General features: G+C 47.6%; 1 protein-coding gene across 1 annotated transcript in view; it reads right to left on the reverse strand.

Annotated features, from left to right (window-relative positions):
• Positions 1-735: 735 nt before the first annotated feature.
• Positions 736-26,093, reverse strand: part of LOC149431254 (CAP-Gly domain-containing linker protein 4-like) — a gene marked incomplete at its 3' end in the record, with an annotated part of 75,931 nt that continues 50,573 nt past the window's right edge. Inside the window, 3 exon segments of the mRNA XM_089665750.1 lie at positions 736-871; positions 13,124-13,344; positions 13,347-13,359. Of these exon segments, the coding sequence (XP_089521876.1) occupies positions 736-871; positions 13,124-13,344; positions 13,347-13,359 (370 nt within the window).

Here is a 26,093-nt window from a genome sequence, read left to right on the forward strand (position 1 = left end):
AATCTGTATATAGGATGACATTGAGTCTCACGTCAGATGGCGGAGGAGGAAGCAGTGCTGGATCAGTAATCTGAATATAAGGTGACAGTGTGCGTCTTGTCAGATGGCGGAGGAGGAAGCAGTGCTGGATCAGTAATCTGTATATAAGGTGACAGTGAGTGTCTTGTCAGATGGCGGAGGAGGAAGCAGTGCTGGATCAGTAATCTGTATATAAGGTGACAGTGAGTGTCTTGTCAGATGGCGGAGGAGGAAGCAGTGCTGGATCAGTAATCTGTATATAAGGTGACAGTGAGTGTCTTGTCAGATGGCGGAGGAGGAAGCAGTGCTGGATCAGTAATCTGTATATAGGATGACATTGGAGTCTCATGTCAGATGGCGGAGGAGGAAGCAGTGCTGGATCAGTAATCTGAATATAAGGTGACAGTGTGCGTCTTGTCAGATGGCGGAGGAGGAAGCAGTGCTGGATCAGTAATCTGTATATAAGGTGACGGTGAGTGTCTTGTCAGATGACGGAGGAGGAAGCAGTGCTGGATCAGTAATCTGTATATAAGGTGACAGTGAGTGTCTTGTCAGATGGCGGAGGAGGAAGCAGTGCTGGATCAGTAATCTGTATATAAGGTGACAGTGATTGTCTTGTCAGATGGCGGAGGAGGAAGCAGTGCTGGATCAGTAATCTGTATATAGGATGACAGTGAGTGTCTGATCAGATGGTGGAGGAGGAAGCAGCACTCTTACCATGTTTTGGCGAACACTTGAAATACTGAACTCCGCCCACACTCCCATCGTTCTTTCCTTCGGATTCGTCCATCTCAATGCCGGCCCATTGGCCGGTGGCAAACTGGGTGGGGCCACAGAATCTCAGCGTACCGACCTAGGGATGGAGAGCGACAGCACTGAGCTGAACTGCAGACAATTACCGAGGTGGTCACCCCTTGTCTCCGCCCCCTACCCTCCTCTGAACACCGTTTATTGGTTCCACCCCCCCTACCAACCTCCCAGCCCGCCCCTTTTAGAGAATACAGAACCCAGCCCCGCCCCTTTTAGAGAATACAGAACCCAGCCCCGCCCCTTTTAGAGAATACAGAACCAAGTATCATTGTTTGTATGGAATGTGTTCATGACAAGAAAAGCAGAAAAACTGACCAGCCAGGAACTATATATATATATATATTTATTGTTTACACATTATGATTGCTTATACCAGGGAATTTCACTGTTATAAGCAACCATTTTTACTGAATGAAATGGATTAATTCAGTGTTTACTGTTGTGGTTAGCTGTGATTGGCCCTTTCTGTACCATGTGATCAGTGTGGCCAATCAGAGAGATTCAAACACAATAGTACACAATGGATGGCACAAATGAACGCAATTCACGTTGTACAATTGTCATGTGATCTGCCGTGATTGTTCAGTGATCACATGGTACGGGCGGCGGCAGGCACACCGATCGGTCATCCGCTGTGTCCAGTGGACACATAGGGTGTCTGAGCTAAGGGCAGATGGATTCCAGGAAGTAAATGCTACATGAATCATCTCACTTAAGATGGCGGCAGCTAGAAATGCTAGAGGAGTGTTTTGAAAGTGATTTCTCAACAAAATAAAGCATGGTGACATGGATGAATGGATGAAGACATGGATGGTTGGAAACATGGATGGATGGATGGATGAAGACATGGATGGTTGGAGACATGGATGGATGGATGGATGAAGACATAGATGGTTGGAGACATGGATGGATGAAGACATGGATGGTTGGAGACATGGATTAATGGATGGATGAAGACATGGATGGATAGATGGAGGGATGGAGACATGGATGGATGGATGGTGACATGGATGGATGGATGGAGACATGGATGGGTGGAGACATGGATGGGTGGAGACATGGATGGATGGATGGATGGATGGTGACATGGATGGGTGGGAGACATGGATGGGTGGAGACATGGATGGATGGAGACATGGATGGATGGATGGATGGATGGAGACATGGATGGATGGATGGAGACATGGATGGATGGATGGATAGATGGATGGAGACATGGATGGATGGATGGATAGATGGATGGAGACATGGATGGATGGATGGAGACATGGATGGATGGATGGTGACATGGATGGGTGGAGACATGGATGGATGGATGGTTGGAGACATGGATGGATGGATGGTTGGAGACATGGATGGATGGATGGATAGATGGATGGAGACATGGATGGATGGAGACATGGATGGATGGATGGATGGATGGATGGAGACATGGATGGATGGTGACATGGATGGGTGGAGACATGGATGGATGGAGACATGGATGGATGGAGACATGGATGGATGGATGGAGACATGGATGGATGGATGGATGGAGACATGGATGGATGGATGGATGGAGACATGGATGGATGGATGGATGGAGACATGGATGGATGGATGGAGACATGGATGGATGGTGACATGGATGGGTGGAGACATGGATGGATGGAGACATGGATGGATGGAGACATGGATGGATGGATGGATGGATGGAGACATGGATGGATGGATGGAGACATGGATGGATGGATGGGGGAGTTTGCTTTTAATATTAGAAAGAAATGAATTGGTGATTTCGGTGTGCGGTGCTCGGATGCCACGTAGTTCCACTGTAATAAGACTCGGACAACAGAGGACGATGATGACTCTCTGCCCCCCCCCCTCCCCCCCCCCCAGCACCTCAGAGGTTAATTGGTCAGAAATGAAAACTTAGACATGAAATGGAAAGGACAGAAGTGACAACATTGGTGACTCGTGTTCCTCCACAACTCAATACAAGGAGAGAGGAGTCCCTGAGTGAAGGCTCTGCGCTGCTATATAGATCCTATCACTAGAGGGGTCACCAGCAGGAGGAAGGAGGTCCTGATTCCTCTATATAGATCCTATCACTAGAGGGGTCACCAGCAGGAGGAAGGAGGTCCTGATTCCTCTATATAGATCCTATCACTAGAGGGGTCCACCGGCAGGAGGAAGGAGGTCCTGATTCCTCTATATAGATCTTTATATCACTAGAGGGGTCACCGGCAGGAGGAAGGAGGTCCTGATTCCTCTATATAGATCTTTATATCACTAGAGGGGTCACCGGCAGGAGGAAGGAGGTCCTGATTCCTCTATATAGATCCTATCGCTAGAGGGGTCACCGGCAGGAGGAAGGAGGTCCCGATTCCTCTATATAGATCTATCACTAGAGGGGTCACCGGCAGGAGGAAGGAGGTCCTGATTCCTCTATATAGATCCTATCACTAGAGGGGTCACCGGCAGGAGGAAGGAGGTCCTGATTCCTCTATATAGATCCTATCACTAGAGGGGTCACCAGAGGGAGGAAGGAGGTCCTGATTCCTCTATATAGATCCTATCACTAGAGGGGTCACCGGCGGGAGAAGGAGGTCCTGATTCCTCTATATAGATCCTATCACTAGAGGGGTCACCGGCAGGAGGAAGGAGGTCCTGATTCCTCTATATAGATCTTTATATCACTAGAGGGGTCACCGGGGGGAGGAAGGAGGTCCTGATTCCTCTATATAGATCTTTATATCACTAGAGGGGTCACCGGCAGGAGGAAGGAGGTCCTGATTCCTCTATATAGATCTTTATATCACTAGAGGGGTCACCGGCAGGAGGAAGGAGGTCCTGATTCCTCTATATAGATCCTATCACTAGAGGAGTCACCGGCAGGAGGAAGGAGGTCCTGATTCCTCTATATAGATCCTATCACTAGAGGGGTCACCGGCAGGAGGAAGGAGGTCCTGATTCCTCTATATAGATCTTTATATCACTAGAGGGGTCACCGGGGGGAGGAAGGAGGTCCTGATTCCTCTATATAGATCCTATCACTAGAGGGGTCACCGGGGGGAGGAAGGAGGTCCTGATTCCTCTATATAGATCCTATCACTAGAGGGGTCACCGGCAGGAGGAAGGAGGTCCTGATTCCTCTATATAGATCCTATCACTAGAGGGGTCACCGGCAGGAGGAAGGAGGTCCTGATTCCTCTATATAGATCCTATCACTAGAGGGGTCACCAGAGGGAGGAAGGAGGTCCTGATTCCTCTATATAGATCCTATCACTAGAGGGGTCACCGGCGGGGAGGAAGGAGGTCCTGATTCCTCTATATAGATCCTATCACTAGAGGGGTCAACCGGCAGGAGAAAGGAGGTCCTGATTCCTCTATATAGATCTTTATATCACTAGAGGGGTCACCGGCAGGAGGAAGGAGGTCCTGATTCCTCTATATAGATCTTTATATCACTAGAGGGGTCACCGGCAGGAGGAAGGAGGTCCTGATTCCTCTATATAGATCCTATCACTAGAGGAGTCACTGGCAGGAGGAAGGAGGTCCTGATTCCTCTATATAGATCCTATCACTAGAGGGGTCACCGGCAGGAGGAAGGAGGTCCTGATTCCTCTATATAGATCTTTATATCACTAGAGGGGTCACCGGGGGGAGGAAGGAGGTCCTGATTCCTCTATATAGATCCTATCACTAGAGGGGTCACCGGGGGGGAGGAAGGAGGTCCTGATTCCTCTATATAGATCCTATCACTAGAGGGGTCACCGGCAGGAGGAAGGAGGTCCTGATTCCTCTATATAGATCCTATCACTAGAGGGGTCACCGGCAGGAGGAAGGAGGTCCTGATTCCTCTATATAGATCCTATCACTAAAGGGGTCACCGGCAGGAGGAAGGAGGTCCTGATTCCTCTATATAGATCCTATCACTAGAGGGGTCACCGGCAGGAGGAAGGAGGTCCTGATTCCTCTATATAGATCTTTATATCACTAGAGGGGTCACCGGCAGGAGGAAGGAGGTCCTGATTCCTCTATATAGATCTTTATATCACTAGAGGGGTCAATTTAAAACATTTTTCAATCTGCAACTTTAACTAACACAATCTCTGGTGATCCTGCCATGAAAGTCCTTGTTCTGTCACTTCCTGTTATGGGGTGACAACGCTTTGGTCCCGTCTCCCATCTGTGCTTTTAGGTTGTCAAAAGGGAATCCGATCGAGGACTACTTCGAACATACATTACGCAGGCACAGTCCACTCTTTTCACCAATCAGGAAACCCGCCCCAAGAAAGGTCCTGCAGCCATCCCTGGAGTGCATGTGGACAGGAAGTGACACGCAAAGCAGCTATGAGAAATCAGCAGCACTGAGATGCCCAAAAAAAAAACCTTTTTTTTTTTTGCAAAAAATATCTATCGGCCATAAAAGTGGTGGCAGCAGCGGCATGATGTCTGAGCTCATCTAGACAGCAAGGTGTTGATGCGGCACACATTAAAAAAAGGAATTTTCCCAACAAATTCATCCCAGACCATGTTACAAAAATGAACACACCCCAATGACAGTCTTAGAAGCAAAGCTACATTTTAGACAACAAAATCATAATGAACAAGAATTCAGCTCCAAGTGAGTCTATTCATTAAACAGGCATCCAGCAGACAGGTAATGATAAAAAAAAAAAAAGGCGTTAAAGAAAACCCCGCCCATTTTATGCTGTCAGTGATGGCTCCACATGGAAGAGAAATGTCACTAGGCCTGAGAAAGAAAATGATTTCTTTACACAAGAAAGGTGAAGGCTACAAGAAGATCAGCAAAGCTTTACCTATCAGTCATAATACTGGAGCAAAAGTGATACAAAAATTACCAAAGATGGAACTGCAACCATCTCACAGAGACGTCCAGGCTGTCCATGGAAGGTAACACCTTGACAGGAGCGTCTTCTGATGAGAAGGGTTGCAGAAAATCGCTATGCAAGTTCACTGTGGTTAGCTAAAGAAGTAGAAAGCCAAACTGGGGCGATTGTTTCCCGTGACACAATATGGCGTACACTGCAGAGGAATGGCATGCATGGGTGTCGTCCACGAAGGAAGCCTCTCCTAAAGCCCAAAAAATCCCCCCTAGAATTTGCCAGGGCCCATGCTGAAAAAGAAGACTACTGGGACTCTGTACTCTGGAGTGATGCGACCAAGATAAAAGGTTTCTGGAACTGATGGCTTCAAAACTGTATGGTGTCACAAAGGTGAAGAGTACAAAGAAAAATCCATGGTGCCTACTGTGAAACATGGTGGTGGCAGTGTCCTTCTGTGGGGCTGCATGAGTGCTGCTGGTGTCGGGGAGCTGCATTTCATTGATGGTGTCATGAATTCACAGATGTATTGCTCTATATTGAAGGAGAAGATGCTCCCATCACTCCGTGTCCTCGATCATTGTGCACTTTTCCAGCATGACAATCATCCAAAACTCACATCTAAAGGCCACTGCTGCATCTCTGAAGAAGAATCGGGTGACCGTGATCCAGTGGCCAAGTCTGTCTCCTGATCTGAACCCAATCCAACACCTATGGGGGATTCTGAAGAGACAAGCTGAGCCTCGTTCTCCATCCAGCATCCAGGCTCTAAAAGAGATCGTTCTTGAAGAATGGAAAAAGATCGATGTTGCAATATGTGGCCAACGTGTCAATTCCACACCTAGAAGACTCGGTGCCGTCCTTACAAATCATGGAGGTCATACAGAATACTAGATGGGGGAGTTCCTGTTGTGGGGGGGGGGGGATTCATTTTTGCATCAACATATTGGAGAAACTTGAAGATTTTGTCATCGAAGTCCTAGATTGTAAGCTCCCAGGATCAGCCCCTCCCTCTTAGATTGTAAGCTCCTAGGATCAGGGACCTCCTAACCCTCTTGTATTGATCTGTATTGATCTGTATTGTCTCCCGTTATATTGTAAAGCGCTGAGCAAACTGTTGGCGCCATAAATCCTGTATAATAATAATAATAATATGAACCTTCCATGTAATGAGCCGAACAAAACGTTCGATCAAACTCCGATCCGTCCCAATGGTGGAGATCGTTCTTGTGTCCATTGAGATATTGATTCAAATCTTACTTTTTCTAAAGGCGTGGACTCATTTCTGCTGAGCGCTGTATTCTCATAATATAGAATATAAAATATAGGATCACTTTATTTATTTATTTCAGGCACTTATATATCGCCGTCAATTTACTCCGCGCTTTACATATATTGTACGTTCACATCAGTCCCCGCCCCCGAGGAGCGTACAATATAAGGTCCCTAACTCACATTCATACATACACATACTGGGGACAATTTAGACAGGAGATAATTCAACTACCAGCATGTCTTTGGAGTGTGGGAGGAAACCGGAGTACCCGGTGGAAACCCACGCAGGCACAGGGAGAACATGCAAACTCCAGGCAGGTGGTGCCGTGGTTGGGATTCGAACCAATGACCCCAGTGATGCCAGGCGGCTAACCATTTAGCCGCTGTGCTGCCCTTTGATTAATCATTATAAACCAGCAATGGGCAAACTACGGCCCGGCGGACCTTTTAATCCGGCCCGCGGAGCTAGGCTCCCGCTAGGCTCCCGCTAGGCTCCTCTCACAGTCCGCCCTGAAGACCGGTGTAGCATGAAAATCTGTCTCCTATGAGGATCTGTCCCCCTCGACGTATCTGCGCATGTGCCGGAGATCGCCGATCGGCTGCTAATGCCGGAAACTGGCACATGCGCAGATACGTCGAGGGGGACAGATCCTCATAGGAGACAGATTTTCATGCTACACCGGAACGGCGCGGGAATACGGTGAGAGGAACGTGCGGAGCAAAGGTAAGTGAATTGACACAGGGGGGACTTGGGGACTTAATATGGGGGATGAATTACTATATGGGGGATGAATTACTATATGGGGGATGAATTACTATGGGGGATGAATTACTATATGGGGGATGAATTACTATATGGGGGATGAATTACTATATGGGGGATGAATTACTATGGGGGATGAATTACTATATGGGGGATGAATTACTATATGGGGGATGAATTACTATAGGGGGGCGTGAATTACTATAGGGGGGGTGAATTACTATAGGGGGGGTGAATTACTATAGGTGGGGTGAATTACTATATGGGGGATGAATTACTATAGGGGGGATGAATTACTATATGGGGCATGAATTACTATAGGGGGGATGAATTACTATATGGGGGATGAATTACTATAGGGGGGATGAATTACTATATGGGGGATGAATTACTATATGGGGGATGAATTACTATATGGGGGATGAATTACTATAGGGGGGATGAATTACTATATGGGGGATGAATTACTATATGGGGGATGAATTACTATGGGGGATGAATTACTATAGGGGGGATGAATTACTATAGGGGGGATGAATTACTATATGGGGGATGAATTACTATAGGGGGGATGAATTACTATATGGGGGATGAATTACTATAGGGGGGATGAATTACTATATGGGGGATGAATTACTATATGGGGGATGAATTACTATAGGGGGGATGAATTACTATATGGGGGATGAATTACTATATGAGGGATGAATTACTATATGGGGGATGAATTACTATATGGGGGATGAATTACTATATGGGGGATGAATTACTATAGGGGGGATGAATTACTATATGGGGGATGAATTACTATGGGGGAATATTACTATACTTACTATGGATGACACACACACATCATTCATCTACTCTTGGTCCGGCCCCCGGGTCCAATATATGAACCCATTGCGGCCCTCAAGTCAAAAAGTTTGCCCACCCCTGTTATAAACCATCGCCGAGGCATTTTTTTTTTTTGGCATCGATGTCCCTAAACTAGGCGATTATCAATGGTGGATGTTTGCGACAACCCACCCCTGCACACGTCCCCCCCCCCCCACCTCGTAAGTCACAAAACAAAGCCGGGTCACACCACCAGCCTGTGGCCTGCATACTGACCGGTCTCATGCAAGATCCAACGAAAAAAAAAACAATGCACTTCTTAGAAAACAGTGCCCCCTGCTGAGCCCCAGAGGGTATCGCCCTCTACAAGAGATGACAATCGCTCTGCACAATATTTACCGGACCGGCTCATTTCCTCTCAATCATCCTCCGGCTTTAATTGCCTCAGCAGATTATGCATCATCTGCCGCAAGAGATGATAAAGACCAGAAATATCGCGCTGTAATCTGCGCGTCAGCCGCTGACATGTTAATTGCTGCCGGTTTGAGAAAACACATCAATCACCCGGCAAGCAAAGCAGAAGGACAATCGGTGGATGTGAAGAGCAGCCGGAACCACGGGGGGGGGGGGGGGGGGCCTGGTACAGTGCAGGTGCAGGATGGGAAAGCAAAGAGGCATTTTTGTAAATAAGATTTCATTTTTTTTTTTAATTAACCATTTTAATACCAGAAAACAGGGGCGGCCCTTTAATTAGGCATATGAGGCAGTTGCCTAAGGCGTATCGTTCACAGGGGCCTCGTGCGCTCACAGGGGCCGCTTAATTTGTCTAAAGCAGTGCAGTGGTGGACTGGGGCGTGGGGGTGGGGGGGCAATTGCCAGCACTGTGGGGAGGGGCCGACCACTGCCCGCCTATTCTAGTTGGAGGCATTGAGTCGGGTCGGGAGAGGGAGGCTGAGCACTCGCCGTCACTGCCGTACTGGACCGCCGGCCTATCCTCTCAGCTCATTGATGCAGAGTCCAATCAGATGCCGAGGCAGAAACTGGAGGGGAAAGTCAGCTGACAGCCAGTAGAATGAAGGGGGAGGAGCTCTCTCCGTTCTGCGAGGAGACCCCAAGTCAGGAGGAGGAGTCACTGGAGGCACAAGAAGGAAGCCAGACACAGGTAGAGACACAATGAGCAAGCAGGAGGGGGAATTGACTGACACTGAGCCCATCACCCCCCCCCCCCCACCACCACTGCTGCCTCTGACTGATCCCACCCTCCCCTCCCCCACCAGGCGGTGGTGGTGGGGATAGGGCTGACAGTGGTGGTGGGGATAGGGCTTACATCATTGGCGGTGGTGGGGATAGGGATGACATCAGTGGCACTGGTGGTGGTGGGGATAGGGATGACATCAGTGGCACTGGTGGGGATAAGGATGACCACAGTGGCAGTGGTGGGGATAGAGATGACCACAGTGGTAGTGGTGGGGATAGAGATGACCTCAGTGGCAGTGGTGAGGATAGGGATGACCACAGTGGCAGTGGTGAGGATAGGGATGACCTCAGTGGCAGTGGGTGAGGATAGGGATGACCTCAGTGGCAGTGGTGAGGATAGGGATGACCTCAGTGGCAGTGGTGCGGATAGGGATGACCTCAGTAGCAGTAGTGGTGGTGGGGATAAGGATGACCACAATGGCAGTGGTGGGTATAGAGATAACCACAGTGGAAGTGGTGGGGATAGGGATGACATCAGTGGCAGTGGTGGTGGGGATATTGATGACATCAGTGGCAGTGGTGGTGGTGGGGTTAGGGATGACCATAATGGCAGTGGTGGGTATAGAGATGACCTCAGTGACAGTGGTGGGGATATGGATAACATCAGTGGCAGGGATAGGGATGACATCAGTGGCAGTGGTGGTGGAGATATGGATAACATCATTGGCAGTGGTGGGGATATGGATGACATCAGTGGCAGTGGTGGGGATAGGGATGACATCAGTGGCAGTGGTGGGGATAGGGATGACATCAGTGGCAGTGGTGGGGATAGGGATGACATCAGTGGCAGTGGTGAGGATAGGGATGACATCAGTGGCAGTGCCGGTGGTGGGATAGCCGATAACTAGTCGGTGATCATCAATCCATTCCTCACTCACTGTGTCTGTGAGGATCGGAGATCCGATAACCAGTGAGGACCGAGGATTAACAGGGACACAGGCAGCCATTAAACACCTAATGGGGTTCCAACCCCTCCCCACTTTATTCCAAGGTTTTGGTTACAGAGACCCCTGAAGGGGAATGTATAACGTTTTCTTCATTGTGGTCAGAAAAAATTATTTACTCTTTTTTTTTGTCTGGTAAAAAATTAAATACTACACTTTAATATTATGCATTTATTTTTAGCCAGGAGGTGGCGCTTTATCATTAGTTTCACGTTTTTGTGCTGCCTACTTATCATATACTGTAAGCAAAACCCCGTTAACAGAGTTCAATAGCTGCAGCTGAGTGAAGGTGTCAGGACAGAGACTCTCCTTCATGGCACAAGGCAGGCCGCCTCTTCCGTGCTGTTCAGCCAACACGTGGGCTCTGCCACAAGGATCATACTTCTTGTAGAACACAGACTGCATACACACAGGAATCTATGAATGAAACGTTCGATGTGAGGATCTGACAAACATCCCCACAGCCAGGGTGAACATTGCCGTACTTCCTCTAATGTGGTTCCATAGATCATCAGTGACATCTAGAGGCCACAATATGTGTTTTTCTTTTTCTGCTTGAGGCATTTCAAGAAAAACAAATGTGCAGATTGGCCAGCAGGTCACAGTGATGATATAGGAACTATACCAGTGGTCTCCAAACTGTGGCCCTTTACTTGCTTTTACCTGGCCCTTGGGGCATTATTCCCCACAACTGTCAGCAACAATGGGACGCTATTCCTCCCACTGACACCAATGATGGGGCACTATTCCTCCCACTGACACCAATGATGGGGCACTATTCCTCCCACTGACACCAATGAGGGGGCACTATTCCTCCCACTGACACCAATGATGGGGCACTATTCCTCCCACTGACACCAATGATGGGGCACTATTCCTCCCACTGACACCAATGATGGGGCACTATTCCTCTCACTGACACCAATGATGGAGCACTATTCCTCCCACTGACACCAATGATGGGGCACTATTCCTCCCACTGACACCAATGATGGGGCACTATTCCTCTCACTGACACCAATGATGGAGCACTATTCCTCCCACTGACACCAATGATGGGGCACTATTCCTCCCACTGACACCAATGATGGGGCACTATTCCTCCCACTGACACCAATGATGGGGCACTATTCCTCCACTGATACCAATGATGGGGCACTACTCCCCCCACTGACACCAATGATGGGGCACTACTCCTCCCACTGACACCAATGATGGGGCACTATTCCTCCCACTGACAGCAATGATGGAGCACTATTCCTCCCACTGACACCAATGATGGGGCACTATTCCTCCTACTGACACCAATGATGGGGCACTATTCCTCCCACTGACACCAATGATGGGGCACTATTCCTCCTACTGACACCCATGATGGGACACTATTCCTCCTACTGACACCAATGATGTGGCACTATTCCTCCCACTGACACCAATGATGAGGCACTATTCCTCCTACTGATACCAATGATGGGGCACTATTCCTCCCACTGACACCAATGATGGGGCACTATTCCTCCCACTGATACCAATGATGGGACACTATTCCTCCCACTGACACCAATGATGGGGCACTATTCCTCCCACTGATACCAATGATGGGGCACTACTCCTCCCCCTGACATCAATGGTGGGGGCGCTATTCCTCCCACTGACACCAATGGTGGGGGCGCTATTCCTCCCACTGACACCAATGGTGGGGGCGCTATTCCTCCCACTGACACCAATGGTGGGGGCGCTATTCCTCCCACTGACACCAATGGTGGGGGCGCTATTCCTCCCACTGACACCAATGGTGGGGGCACTATTCCTCCCACTGACACCAATGGTGGGGGCGCTATTCCTCCCACTGACACCAATGGTGGGGGCGCTATTCCTCCCACTGACACCAATGGTGGGGGCGCTATTCCTCCCACTGACACCAATGATGTGGCACTATTCCTCCCACTGACACCAATGATATGGCACTATTCCTCCCACTGACACCAATGATATGGCATTGTTTATTTCCACTAATGCCAGGACATTTTTGTCTTTCACTGGCTACAGTCCGGCCCTCCTAAAGTTTGAAGGACAGTAAACTGGCTCTTTTCATTTATAAAATTTGGAGACCCCTGAACTACACACGAGAAAATACACCAATTTTCATCCATATTGTGCAGATATGTGTCAAATCTGGAAATCCGGAAGTGGATTCCATAGTAACTACAGTTCTGAAGCAGCAAATTAAAAAACATATTTAAAAAAAAACAAAACAAATTATAGAAACTGATTCAAAGAAATGAATGATTGCCGGTAACAAAATCTGCTGAAATCTATCCACAGAATAAAGTTGTCGCATCTTTTGGACAAAAATGAACATCCAAACATGGCGGCCTCATAGAGGACGATACCTTCTGCCCGGCAATCAGCACTCGGTCTCCCAGCTTCAGCCCAGCTGACCGGCGCAGTGTGTTCCTGAGGGCGCCATCTTGCTTGGGGAGGACGAATGTGGAGAGATCCCGCAGGAGGGGCACGGCGTCCAGCAGAACCTGTTTGATTTCTTTGGCAACAGCGGCAGCATCAGCCATTTCCAATGGCATATCGATGGGATCGGGAACAACATCCGCAGGGTGTGTCCTTTATCGTCCTATAGAGAGAGAGAGAGCCAATCACCACCAAGGAGCCGAATAGTCAAGACTAGATAGGAACCCAACAAAACCAAGTGATCTTCATCGTCATAAAATAAATGATGAGGTTGAGAGACAGAAAGAGAAAGAGAGGGAGGAGAAAGAAGAAGACGAGAAGGAGAAGAGAAGACGAGAAGGAGAAGAGGAGACGAGAAGGAGAAGAGGAGACGAGAAGGAGAAGAGGAGACGAGAAGGAGAAGAGGAGAAGAAGACGAGAAGGAGAAGAGGAGAAGAAGACGAGAGAAGAAGACGAGAGAAGAAGAGGAGAAGAAGACGAGAGAAGGAGAAGAGGAGAAGAAGAGAAGACGAGAGAAGAAGAGAAGACGAGAGAAGAAGAGAAGACGAGAGAAGACGAGAAGACGAGAGAAGACGAGAAGGAGAAGACGAGAAGGAGAAGACGAGAGAAGAAGAGAAGACGAGAGAAGAAGAGAAGACGAGAGAAGAAGAGAAGACGAGAGAAGGAGAAGACGAGAGAAGAAGAGAAGACGAGAGAAGAAGAGAAGACGAGAGAAGAAGAGAAGACGAGAGAACGAGAGAACGAGAGAAGACGAGAGAACGAGAGAAGACGAGAGAAGGAGAAGACGAGAGAAGGAGAAGAGGAGAAGACAAGAGAAGGAGAAGAGGAGAAGACGAGAGAAGGAGAAGACGAGAAGACGAGAGAAGGAGAAGAGGAGAAGAAAAGGAGAAGAGGAGAAGAAGAGAAGACGAGAGAAGGAGAAGAGGAGAAGAGGAGAAGACGAGAGAAGGAGAAGAGGAGAAGACGAGAGAAGGAGAAGAGGAGAAGAAGAGAAGATGAGAGAAGGAGAAGAAGAGAAGACGAGAGAAGGAGAAGAAGAGAAGAAGAGAAGACGAGAGAAGGAGAAGAGAAGACGAGAGAAGGAGAAGAGGAGAAGAAGAGAAGAAGACGAGAGAAGGAGAAGAGAAGAAGAGAAGAAGACGAGAGAAGGAGAAGAGAAGAAGAGGAGAAGACGAGAGAAGGAGAAGAGAAGAAGACGAGAGAAGGAGAAGAGGAGAAGACAAGAGAAGGAGAAGAGGAGAAGAAAAGGAGAAGAGGAGAAGAAGAGAAGACGAGAGAAGGAGAAGAGGAGAAGAGGAGAAGACGAGAGAAGGAGAAGAGGAGAAGAAGAGAAGACGAGAGAAGGAGAAGAGGAGAAGACGAGAGAAGGAGAAGAGGAGAAGAAAAGGAGAAGAGGAGAAGAAGAGAAGATGAGAGAAGGAGAAGAGGAGAAGAGGAGAAGACGAGAGAAGGAGAAGAGGAGAAGAAGAGAAGACGAGAGAAGGAGAAGAGGAGAAGAAGAGAAGACGAGAGAAGGAGAAGAGGAGAAGAAGAGAAGATGAGAGAAGGAGAAGAAGAGAAGAAGAGAAGAGGAGAGAAGGAGAAGAGGAGAAGAAGAGAAGAGGAGAGAAGGAGAAGAGGAGAAGAAGAGAAGAAGACGAGAGAAGGAGAAGAGGAGAAGAAGAGAAGAAGAGGAGAGAAGGAGAAGAGAAGAAGAGAAGAAGAGGAGAGAAGGAGAAGAGGAGAAGAAGACGAGAGAAGGAGAAGAGAAGAAGAGAAGAAGAGGAGAGAAGGAGAAGAGGAGAAGAAGAGGAGAGAAGGAGAAGAGGAGAAGAAGAGGAGAGAAGGAGAAGAGGAGAAGAAGAGGAGAGAAGGAGAAGAGGAGAAGAAGAGGAGAGAAGGAGAAGAGGAGAAGAAGAGGAGAGAAGGAGAAGAGAAGAAGACGAGAGAAGGAAAAGAGGAGAAGAAGAGAAGAAGACGAGAGAAGGAGAAGAGGAGAAGAAGAGGAGAAGAAGAGAAGACGAGAGAAGGAGAAGAGGAGAAGAAGAGAAGACGTGAGAAGAAGAGAAGACGAGAGAAGGAGAAGACGAGAGAAAGAGAAGGCGAGAGAAGGAGAAGGCGAGAGAAGGAGAAGGCGAGAGAAGGAGAAGGCGAGAGAAGGAGAAGGCGAGAGAAGAAGAAGGCGAGAGAAGGAGAAGAAGAGAAGGCGAGAGAAGGAGAAGAAGAGAAGAGGAGAGAAGGAGAAGAGGAGAAGAAGAGAAGAGGAGAGAAGGAGAAGAGGAGAAGAAGAGAAGAGGAGAGAAGGAGAAGAGGGAAGAGAAGGAGAGAAGACGAGAGAAGGAGAAGGCGAGAGAGAGAGAAGAGGAGAAGACGAGAGAAGGAGAAGAGGAGAAGAAGAGAAGACGAGAGAAGGAGAAGAGGAGAAGACGAGAGAAGGAGAAGAGGAGAAGAAGAGGAGAAGAAGAGAAGAAGACGAGAGAAGGAGAAGAGGAGAAGAAGAGAAGACGAGAGAAGAAGAGAAGACGAGAGAAGAAGAGAAGACGAGAGAAGAAGAGAAGACGAGAGAAGAAGAGAAGACGAGAGAAGAAGAGAAGACGAGAGAAGGAGAGAAGACGAGAGAAGGAGAAGAGGAGAAGAAGAGAAGAGGAGAAGAAGAGAAGATGAGAGAAGGAGAAGACGAGAAGACGAGAGAAGGAGAAGAGGAGAAGAGGAGAAGACGAGAGAAGGAGAAGAGGAGAAGAAGAGAAGACGAGAGAAGGAGAAGAGGAGAAGAAGAGAAGATGAGAGAAGGAGAAGAGGAGAAGAAGAGAAGACGAGAGAAGGAGAAGAAGAGAAGACGAGAGAAGGAGAAGAGGAGAAGAAAAGAAGAGGAGAGAAGGAGAAGAGGAGAAGAAGAGAAGACGAGAGAAGGAGAAGAGGAGAAGAAGAGAAGAGGAGAGAAGGAGAAGAGGAGAAGAAGAGAAGAGGAGAGAAGGAGAAGAGGAGAAGAAGAGAAGAGGAGAGAAGGAGAAGAGGAGAAGAAGAGAAGAAGACGAGAGAAGGAGAAGAGGAGAAGAAGAGAAGAAGACGAGAGAAGGAGAAGAGAAGAAGAGAAGAAGATGAGAGAAGGAGAAGAGAAGAAGACGAGAGAAGGAGAAGAGAAGAAGAGAAGAAGACGAGAGAAGGAGAAGAGGAGAAGAAGAGGAGAGAAGGAGAAGAGGAGAAGAAGAGAAGAAGACGAGAGAAGGAGAAGAGGAGAAGAAGAGAAGAAGACGAGAGAAGGAGAAGAGGAGAAGAAGAGGAGAAGAAGAGAAGGAAAAGAGGAGAAGAAGAGAAGACGTGAGAAGAAGAGAAGACGAGAGAAGGAGAAGACGAGAGAAGGAGAAGACGAGAGAAAGAGAAGGCGAGAGAAAGAGAAGGCGAGAGAAGGAGAAGGCGAGAGAAGGAGAAGAAGAGAAGAGGAGAGAAGGAGAAGAGGAGAAGAAGAGAAGACGAGAGAAGGAGAAGAGGAGAAGAAGAGAAGGAGAAGAGGACGAGAGAAGGAGAAGAAGACGAGAGAAGGAGAAGAGGAGAAGAAGAGGAGAAGAAGAGAAGACGAGAGAAGGAGAAGAGGAGAAGAAGAGAAGACGTGAGAAGAAGAGAAGACGTGAGAAGAAGAGAAGACGAGAGAAGGAGAAGACGAGAGAAGGAGAAGACGAGAGAAGGAGAAGGCGAGAGAAGGAGAAGGCGAGAGAAAGAGAAGGCGAGAGAAGAAGGCGAGAGAAGGAGAAGAAGAGAAGGCGAGAGAAGGAGAAGAAGAGAAGAGGAGAGAAGGAGAAGAGGAGAAGAAGAGAAGAGGAGAGAAGGAGAAGAGGAGAAGAAGAGAAGAGGAGAGAAGGAGAAGAGGAGAAGAAGAGAAGACGAGAGAAGGAGAAGAGGAGAAGAAGAGAAGAGGAGAGAAGGAGAAGAGGAGAAGAAGAGAAGACGAGAGAAGGAGAAGAGGAGAAGAAGAGAAGAGGAGAGAAGGAGAAGAGGAGAAGAAGAGAAGAGGAGAGAAGGAGAAGAGGAGAAGAAGAGAAGAGGAGAGAAGGAGAAGAGGAGTAGACGAGGGAAGGAGAAGAGGAGAAGAAGAGGAGAAGACGAGGGAAGGAGAAGAAGAAGAGAAGACGAGAGAAGGAGAAGAGGAGAAGAAGAGAAGACGAGAGAAGGAGAAGAGGAGAAGAAGAGAAGAAGAGAAGACGAGAGAAGGAGAAGAGGAGAAGAAGAGAAGACGAGAGAAGAAGAGAAGATGAGAAGGAGAAGACGAAGAGAAGGAGAAGACAAGAGAAGTAGAAGAGAAGAAGAAGAGAACACGAGAGAAGTAGAAAAGGAGAAGGAGAGAAGGAGAAGGAGAGAAGGAGAAGAAGAGGAAGAGAAGAGAAAGAAGAAAAGGAAGAGAGAACAAGAAATGAAGAGAATGAGAGGAGAGAGAGAAGGAGGAAGAGATACAAAAGGGAAAGGAAAGAAGGGAAATTGGATAAAGGAGAGGAAGGAGAGAAGATACACTGACAAGTAAATGGAAGAAAAATGGTTGGGGGGGGGGGGGGGAGTGATCAAGATAGAGGGAGAAAGCCTGAGACAGCTAAAGAGAGTGTAAGATACAGGGCGAGAGGCTGCTTTTAAGATGTAACTTTCACACACACACATTGTATTTACATATTTCTAAACACACAGAAAATAAGCTTTATAATAAGCCCTCACTGACCTCCGTAGCTACAGGCAATGTGGAAAAATTCAAAACAATCACAGAAGTAATCTAGCCATTCTGTGGGCAGCTCAGCTTTCCCTGCTACCCCTCCCAGAAATTGCTCCGGAGCTTAGACTCCCAATACCCCCCCCCCCCACACACACACACACACACACACACCTTCCAAAAGTAATTGAAGTTTTATTGTGGTAGCTGCCACTCCCACAGCGATTCTTCCCTGTCTTCCCGATCCCTGTCAGGAACAATAGACCCCATCAGCAACCAACAACATATCCCCCCCCAGCAACAACAGATCTCCCTAACAACCATAGGTGCACTCAACAAAAATAGCCCTCCTGCCACAATATACAGTTGCAAGAAAAAGTATGTGAACCCCTTGGGATTACGTGGAGTTTTGAGAAGAAGAGAAGATGAGAGAAGGAGAAGACGAGAGAAAGAGAAGGCGAGAGAAAGAGAAGGCGAGAGAAAGAGAAGGCGAGAGAAAGAGAAGGCGAGAGAAGGAGAAGAAGAGAAGAGGAGAGAAGGAGAAGAGGAGAAGAAGAGAAGACGAGAGAAGGAGAAGAGGAGAAGAAGAGAAGAGGAGAGAAGGAGAAGAGGAGAGAAGGAGAAGAGGAGAAGAAGAGAAGAGGACGAGAGAAGGAGAAGAAGAGAAGAGGACGAGAGAAGGAGAAGAAGACGAGAGAAGGAGAAGAGGAGAAGAAGAGGAGAAGAAGAGAAGACGAGAGAAGGAGAAGAGGAGAAGAAGAGAAGACGTGAGAAGAAGAGAAGACGAGAGAAGGAGAAGACGAGAGAAGGAGAAGACGAGAGAAGGAGAAGACGAGAGAAGGAGAAGACGAGAGAAGGAGAAGACGAGAGAAGGAGAAGACGAGAGAAGGAGAAGACGAGAGAAGGAGAAGACGAGAGAAAGAGAAGGCGAGAGAAAGAGAAGGCGAGAGAAGGAGAAGGCGAGAGAAGAAGAAGGCGAGAGAAGGAGAAGGAGAAGAAGAGAAGGCGAGAGAAGGAGAAGAAGAGAAGAGGAGAGAAGGAGAAGAGGAGAAGAAGAGAAAAGGAGAGAAGGAGAAGAGGAGAAGAAGAGAAGAGGAGAGGAGAAGAGAAGAGAAGGAGAGAAGACGAGAGAAGGAGAGAAGACGAGAGAAGGAGAAGGCGAGAGAGAGAGAAGAGGAGAAGACGAGAGAAGAAGAGGAGAAGAAGAGAAGACGAGAGAAGGAGAAGAGGAAAAGACGAGAGAAGGAGAAGAGGAGAAGAAGAGGAGAAGACGAGAGAAGGAGAAGAGGAGAAGAAGAGAAGACGAGAGAAGAAGAGAAGACGAGAGAAGAAGAGAAGACGAGAGAAGAAGAGAAGACGAGAGAAGAAGAGAAGACGAGAGAAGGAGAGAAGACGAGAGAAGAAGAGAAGACGAGAGAAGAAGAGGAGAAGACGAGAGAAGAAGAGGAGAAGACGAGAGAAGGAGAAGAGGAGAAGAAGAGAAGATGAGAGAAGGAGAAGACGAGAAGACGAGAGAAGGAGAAGAGGAGAAGAAAAGGAGAAGAGGAGAAGAAGAGAAGACGAGAGAAGGAGAAGAGGAGAAGAGGAGAAGACGAGAGAAGGAGAAGAGGAGAAGAAGAGAAGACGAGAGAAGGAGAAGAGGAGAAGAAGAGAAGACGAGAGAAGGAGAAGAGGAGAAGAAGAGAAGACGAGAGAAGGAGAAGAAGAGAAGAAGAGAAGACGAGAGAAGGAGAAGAGGAGAAGAAGAGAAGACGAGAGAAGGAGAAGAGGAGAAGAAGAGAAGAGGAGAGAAGGAGAAGAGGAGAAGAAGAGAAGAGGAGAGAAGGAGAAGAGGAGAAGAAGAGAAGAGGAGAGAAGGAGAAGAGGAGAAGAAGAGAAGAGGAGAGAAGGAGAAGAGGAGAAGAAGAGAAGAAGAGGAGAGAAGGAGAAGAGGAGAAGAAGAGAAGAAGACGAGAGAAGGAGAAGAGAAGAAGAGAAGAAGACGAGAGAAGGAGAAGAGAAGAAGACGAGAGAAGGAGAAGAGAAGAAGAGAAGAAGACGAGAGAAGGAGAAGAGGAGAAGAAGAGGAGAGAAGGAGAAGAGGAGAAGAAGAGAAGAAGACGAGAGAAGGAGAAGAGGAGAAGAAGAGAAGAAGACGAGAGAAGGAGAAGAGGAGAAGAAGAGAAGAAGACGAGAGAAGGAGAAGAAGAGAAGAAGACGAGAGAAGGAGAAGAGGAGAAGAAGAGGAGAAGAAGAGAAGACGAGAGAAGGAGAAGAGGAGAAGAAGAGAAGACGTGAGAAGAAGAGAAGACGAGAGAAGGAGAAGACGAGAGAAAGAGAAGGCGAGAGAAAGAGAAGGCGAGAGAAGGAGATGGCGAGAGAAGGAGAAGAAGAGAAGAGGAGAGAAGGAGAAGAGAAGAAGAAGAGAAGACGAGAGAAGGAGAAGAGGAGAAGAAGAGAAGAGGAGAGAAGGAGAAGAGGAGAAGAAGAGAAGAGGACGAGAGAAGGAGAAGAAGACGAGAGAAGGAGAAGAGGAGAAGAAGAGGAGAAGAAGAGAAGACGAGAGAAGGAGAAGAGGAGAAGAAGAGAAGACGTGAGAAGAAGAGAAGACGAGAGAAGGAGAAGACGAGAGAAGGAGAAGACGAGAGAAGGAGAAGACGAGAGAAAGAGAAGGCGAGAGAAAGAGAAGGCGAGAGAAGAAGGCGAGAGAAGGAGAAGGCGAGAGAAGGAGAAGAAGAGAAGGCGAGAGAAGGAGAAGGCGAGAGAAGGAGAAGAAGAGAAGAGGAGAGAAGGAGAAGAGGAGAAGAAGAGAGAAGGAGAAGAGGAGAAGAAGAGAAGAGGAGAGAAGGAGAAGAGGAGAAGAAGAGAAGAGGAGAAGAAGAGAAGACGAGAGAAGGAGAAGAGGAGAAGAAGAGAAGAGGAGAGAAGGAGAAGAAGAGAAGACGAGAGAAGGAGAAGAGGAGAAGAAGAGAAGAGGAGAGAAGGAGAAGAGGAGAAGAAGAGAAGAGGAGAGAAGGAGAAGAGGAGTAGACGAGGGAAGGAGAAGAGGAGAAGAAGAAGAGAAGACGAGAGAAGGAGAAGAGGAGAAGAAGAGAAGACGAGAGAAGGAGAAGAGGAGAAGAAGAGAAGACGAGAGAAGGAGAAGAGGAGAAGAAGAGAAGAAGAGAAGACGAGAGAAGGAGAAGAGGAGAAGAAGAGAAGACGAGAGAAGAAGAGAAGATGAGAAGGAGAAGACGAAGAGAAGGAGAAGACAAGAGAAGTAGAAGAGAAGAAGAAGAGAACACGAGAGAAGTAGAAAAGGAGAAGGAGAGAAGGAGAAGGAGAGAAGGAGAAGAAGAGGAAGAGAAGAGAAAGAAGAAAAGGAAGAGAGAACAAGAAGTGAAGAGAATGAGAGGAGAGAGAGAAGGAGGAAGAGATACAAAAGGGAAAGGAAAGAAGGGAAATTGGATAAAGGAGAGGAAGGAGAGAAGATACACTGACAAGTAAATGGAAGAAAAATGGTTGGGGGGGGGGGGGGGGGGAGTGATCAAGATAGAGGGAGAAAGCCTGAGACAGCTAAAGAGAGTGTAAGATACAGGGCGAGAGGCTGCTTTTAAGATGTAACTTTCACACACACACATTGTATTTACATATTTCTAAACACACAAAAAAGACCGTGTTCTTCTATTGTTGTGACTTAGATGACGTTCAGAGCACATTTTATGCCAAATTCATGCAAAACTCCACGTAATCCCAAGGGGTTCACATACTTTTTTTGCAACTGTACATCAACCCAAGCAATGACAGACCACTGTATTTAGGTTTTGTGCTGCTCTAGACAACACAAAAAATGTCTGCCCCGCACCCCCCCGCAGAGAAATCCTGACACTGATCAACACCACATCACCCACACTCCCCCATTGAGAGGGCCAGACAATGACCAAACACCAACCAACCCCACCCCCGGCCGAGAGAACCTTCCACCGCCCCCCATACACACCCCCATCCTGCAAGAGACATCCCCGGGAATGAGAGTCGGGCTCTGCATACAGTCAAGCATCCCGTAGCCTCTCAAGATCCCACTTGGTCCCCATGCCGCGTGACCCTTCTTCTGTCCCTTCTTTCGCCACCCCCCTGAAAAATGCTGCCCTAGGCAAATGCCTTGTTTGCCTTGTGGTGAACTCATCTCTGCCCCCACCAGGAACAATCGATCTCCCAGCAACCACCACCAATAGACCCTCCAACTACCAGGAACAATAGACCCCTCCCTCAACCTACAGCAGCACAAGTCCCCCTCCCCGGCAACATAAGACCCTCTGAAACAATAAATTTCCTCAGCAGCCAGCATCAAAGACCCTCCAGCACCCCCCACAATTACATACATTCAGTGCTGGAGGCCCTGGAAGTGAGATCCCACTGAAAGAAAAGCCCTGCCTGTAACTATACCCACCTGACCCATTGTATGAGAAACAAAAGTAGATACAGAGCGCTGATCGATTTGTAATGATCGGTTTATTGACGACTTCCTCTGTATAACCACTTCAGCTCTGGAAGGTTTCACCCCCTTCATGACCAGGCCATATTTTTTCCTATTCAGAACTGCGCTACTTTAACTGGTAATTGCGCGGTCATGCAACACTGTACCTAAACTACATTTATATCATTTTTCACACAAATAGAGGTTACATTTAGTGGTATTTTATCATCACTGGGGGTTTTTATTTTTTGAGAAATAAATTAAGAAAGACCAAAAAAAAGAATAATATATATATATATATATATATATATATATATATATATATAATTTCTTCATAAATTTTGGGTAAAATGTATTCTGCTACATGTCTGGGATAAGAAAGTCCCAATAAGTGTGTATTGATTGGTTTGTGTGAACGTTGTTGGGCCTACAAAATATAATATATAAATACAAATTCCAGTGTATATTTGTTATACTACTAATGGGACTGTGATAGTGCGGCAGAAAATATGACACTAACTGACACTGGGGGGGGACTAACTGCCACTGACATCACCAATGACACTAATACAGTGATGGGTGAGAACACTATACACGGTCACTGTACTAATGATACTGGCTGGGAGAGGGTTAAATGTGTGCCCAACTATGTGTAATGTGTGTACAATGTGATGCTTTTACTAGCTGATCTCTCAGTTTCTCATCCCTGCTTTCTAGGGATGAGAAACTGAGATCGATCTCTCTGTACAGAGCTCTGTGTTGATTGTCAACACAGAGCTCTGGGCTGTGATTGGACACAGCTGATCAGCAGGTCCCGGCCATGAATCATGGCTGGGGCTTGCTGACAGGCTCCTGCGGTGTACAATCACAGTGTACATTGGCTGGAGGGAAACCGGGAGTAAGCAGTGAAGTACGGGCACACCGCTTTGCCTGCAGCAGCTGCCCATCTGCAGTACATTGTGGGGGGGAAGCGGATAACCACCATAGAACATTGCCATAGCTGTATATCTGAGCGGCACTATAGCTGCTGATGGAATCTGTCCCTTCTATACACATAGTTTTCGCTGTTAAAAACTGTCAGTTGATATGTTATGACAATGGAAAAAAAAAAGGAAATACATGCAAAAAAAAAAAAAAAAAGAGGAAAAAATAATGAAAAAAATAGGGAAAAAAAAGGAAAATAAAAAAACTGAAAAAGTAATGAAAACAAAAAAAAAAAAAAGGGGAAAAAAGAACAGAAAAAATTATGAAAAAGAAAAGAAAAAAATGAAAAAAAAAAACAAAAAAAAAAGATTTGCATCTTGACCTTCCGGGGAGGTGAGCCTCTAGCTGCTCCTTTCACAGGGGGGCTCAGCTGTCACTTTAAGGAACAAGGGGGTGGATTTAAAGGCAATTAGACTGTGTACTTTGCAAGTGCGGTTGCTCCAGAGCCTAGTCAATGAGCAGAAGCTCTGATGACTCCCATCATCCAATCATGTGCAAGCAAAAATGCTGTTAAATTTTCCTTGCCTGTGATTGGGTATTCTATGCAAAGTGAAGTGTCACCTCATTTACTAAGCTCTGGAGCAATTGCACTTGGAGTGCACAGTCTGTTTGCCTTTAGTAAATCCCCCCCCCCCCATGTGTGCCTGTCCATCATCCAGCGTACGGTGTCAGAACTCCGCCATCGAATTCTCATCGAACACAGAGATTGTCAGCGAGACAAAAGAAACAGAGAAGAGTAGGAGGGGATTTCCGCTTCACGTTTCCTGCTGACTAGAATACCGACATGAAGATTTACTATGTGGTTACAAAGTGCTGGAAATCCACAGAAAGTCGACCGCTCAGAGACGAGACGAGTCCCTTGGGGGCGACGCTTCAAGTTTTAATTTACAAAAAAAGTTCACAGCTGGTTATTAAAAAAAACAGAACCTAGAAGTGGACCTTTAAAGTGGTTCTGTAAGCAAAAGGTTTTTATCTAGATTTAAAAAAAAACAAAAAAAACACAACTTTCAGCATGCATTTATCCCCCCCCCCCACCCAACCCAACCCCCCCCAACCCAACCCATCCGCACAGCCCACCATTAGACTTACCGAGTCCGATCTCCATCCAAAGCTATGCCAAAAAACAAAGGCTCCCTTGGCTCTCTCCCTCCTCAGTGGCTCAGAGACAGCAGCAGGAGCCATTGGTCCCTGCTGCTGTCAATCGCAGTCAGTGAAAAAGGACCTGGGGGGGCTGAGCCTCGCTCTGTGTGCCTATGGACACACAGAGCTGGCACCGGAGTGAGCCCACGAGTGCAGTATGCTTTGGGGGCTCTCAGCAGGGACCCAAGGAGGGGGGGGATCGGGGCTGCTCTGTGCAGAACAATAAATACAGAGAAAGTATTACGTTTGTTATTAAAAAAAAAAAAATTATGAATATACACACACACTATATTGCCAAAAGTATTGGCCCCGCCCTCCATATCATGTGATTCAGGTGTTCCAATCCCCTCCCAATCATGTGACTCAGGTGTTCCAATCCCCTCCATATCATGTGATTCAGGTGTTCCAATCCCCTCCATATCATGTGATTCAGGTGTTCCAATCCCCTCCATATCATGTGATTCAGGTGTTCCAATCCCCTCCATATCATGTGATTCAGGTGTTCCAATCCCCTCCATATCATGTGATTCAGGTGTTCCAATCCCCTCCCAATCATGTGATTCAGGTGTTCCAATCCCCCCCAATCATGTGATTCAGGTGTTCCAATCCCCTCCATATCATGAGATTCAGGTGTTCCAATCCCCTCCATGGACACAGGTGTATACAATCAAGCCCCTAGGCATGCAGACGGCTTCTACAAACATTGGTGAAAGAATGGGTCGCTCTCAGGAGCTCAGTGACTCCAAGCGTGGTCCCGTGATAGGTGGCCACCTGGGCAATAAGTCCATCCGTGACATTTTCTGGCTACTAAATATTCCACGCTCAACTGTTAGTGGGATTATAACAAAGTGGAAGCCACTGGGAACAACAGCCACTCAGCCACCAAGTGGTAGGCCACGTCACATGACAGGGCGGGGTCAGCGCATGCTGAAGCGCACAGTGCGCAGAAGTCGCCAACTGTCTGCAGAGTCAATAGCTAAAGACCTCCAAACTTGGTGCGTAGAGAGCTTCATGGAATGGGTTTCCATGGCCGAGCAGCTGCATCCAAGCCTTCCATCACCAAGTGCAATGCAAAGCGTTGGATGCTGTGGTGTAAAGCACGCCGCCACTGGACTCTAGAGCAGTGGAGGCGTGTTCTCTGGAGTGACCAATCACGCTTCTCTGTCTGGCAATCCGATGGACGTGTCTGGGTTTGGCGGTAGCCAGGAGAACGGTACTTGCCTGACTGCATTGCCCAAAGTATTGGGCCCACTGCCTTTCCACACACATGACCTTTAATGGCCCCCCCAGTCTTAGTCCATAGGGTTCAATATTGAGTTGGCCCCGCCCTTTCCCCACACATGACCTTTAATGGCCCCCCAGTCTTAGTCCGTAGGGTTCAATATTGAGTTGGCCCCGCCCTTTGCAGCTATAACAGCTTCAACTCTTCTGGGAAGGCCGTCCACAAGGTTTAGGAGGGTGTCTATGGGAAGGTTGGACCATTCTTCCAGAAGCACATTTGTCAGGTCAGGCACTGATGTCGGGGGAGGAGGCCTGGCTCGCAGTCTCCGCTCTAATTCATCCCAAAGGTGTTCTATGGGGTTGAGGTCAGGACTCTGTGCAGGACAGTCAAGTTCATCCTAGGAGCGGACTGACCATTTGGAAACTTGAGCACTGCCCGAGGGCCCGG

The sequence above is a fragment of the Staurois parvus genome, unplaced genomic scaffold (assembly GCF_062004578.1).
Source record: "Staurois parvus isolate SC_StPar_1 unplaced genomic scaffold, SC_StPar_1.0 ptg002325l, whole genome shotgun sequence".
NCBI lineage: Eukaryota > Metazoa > Chordata > Amphibia > Anura > Ranidae > Staurois > Staurois parvus.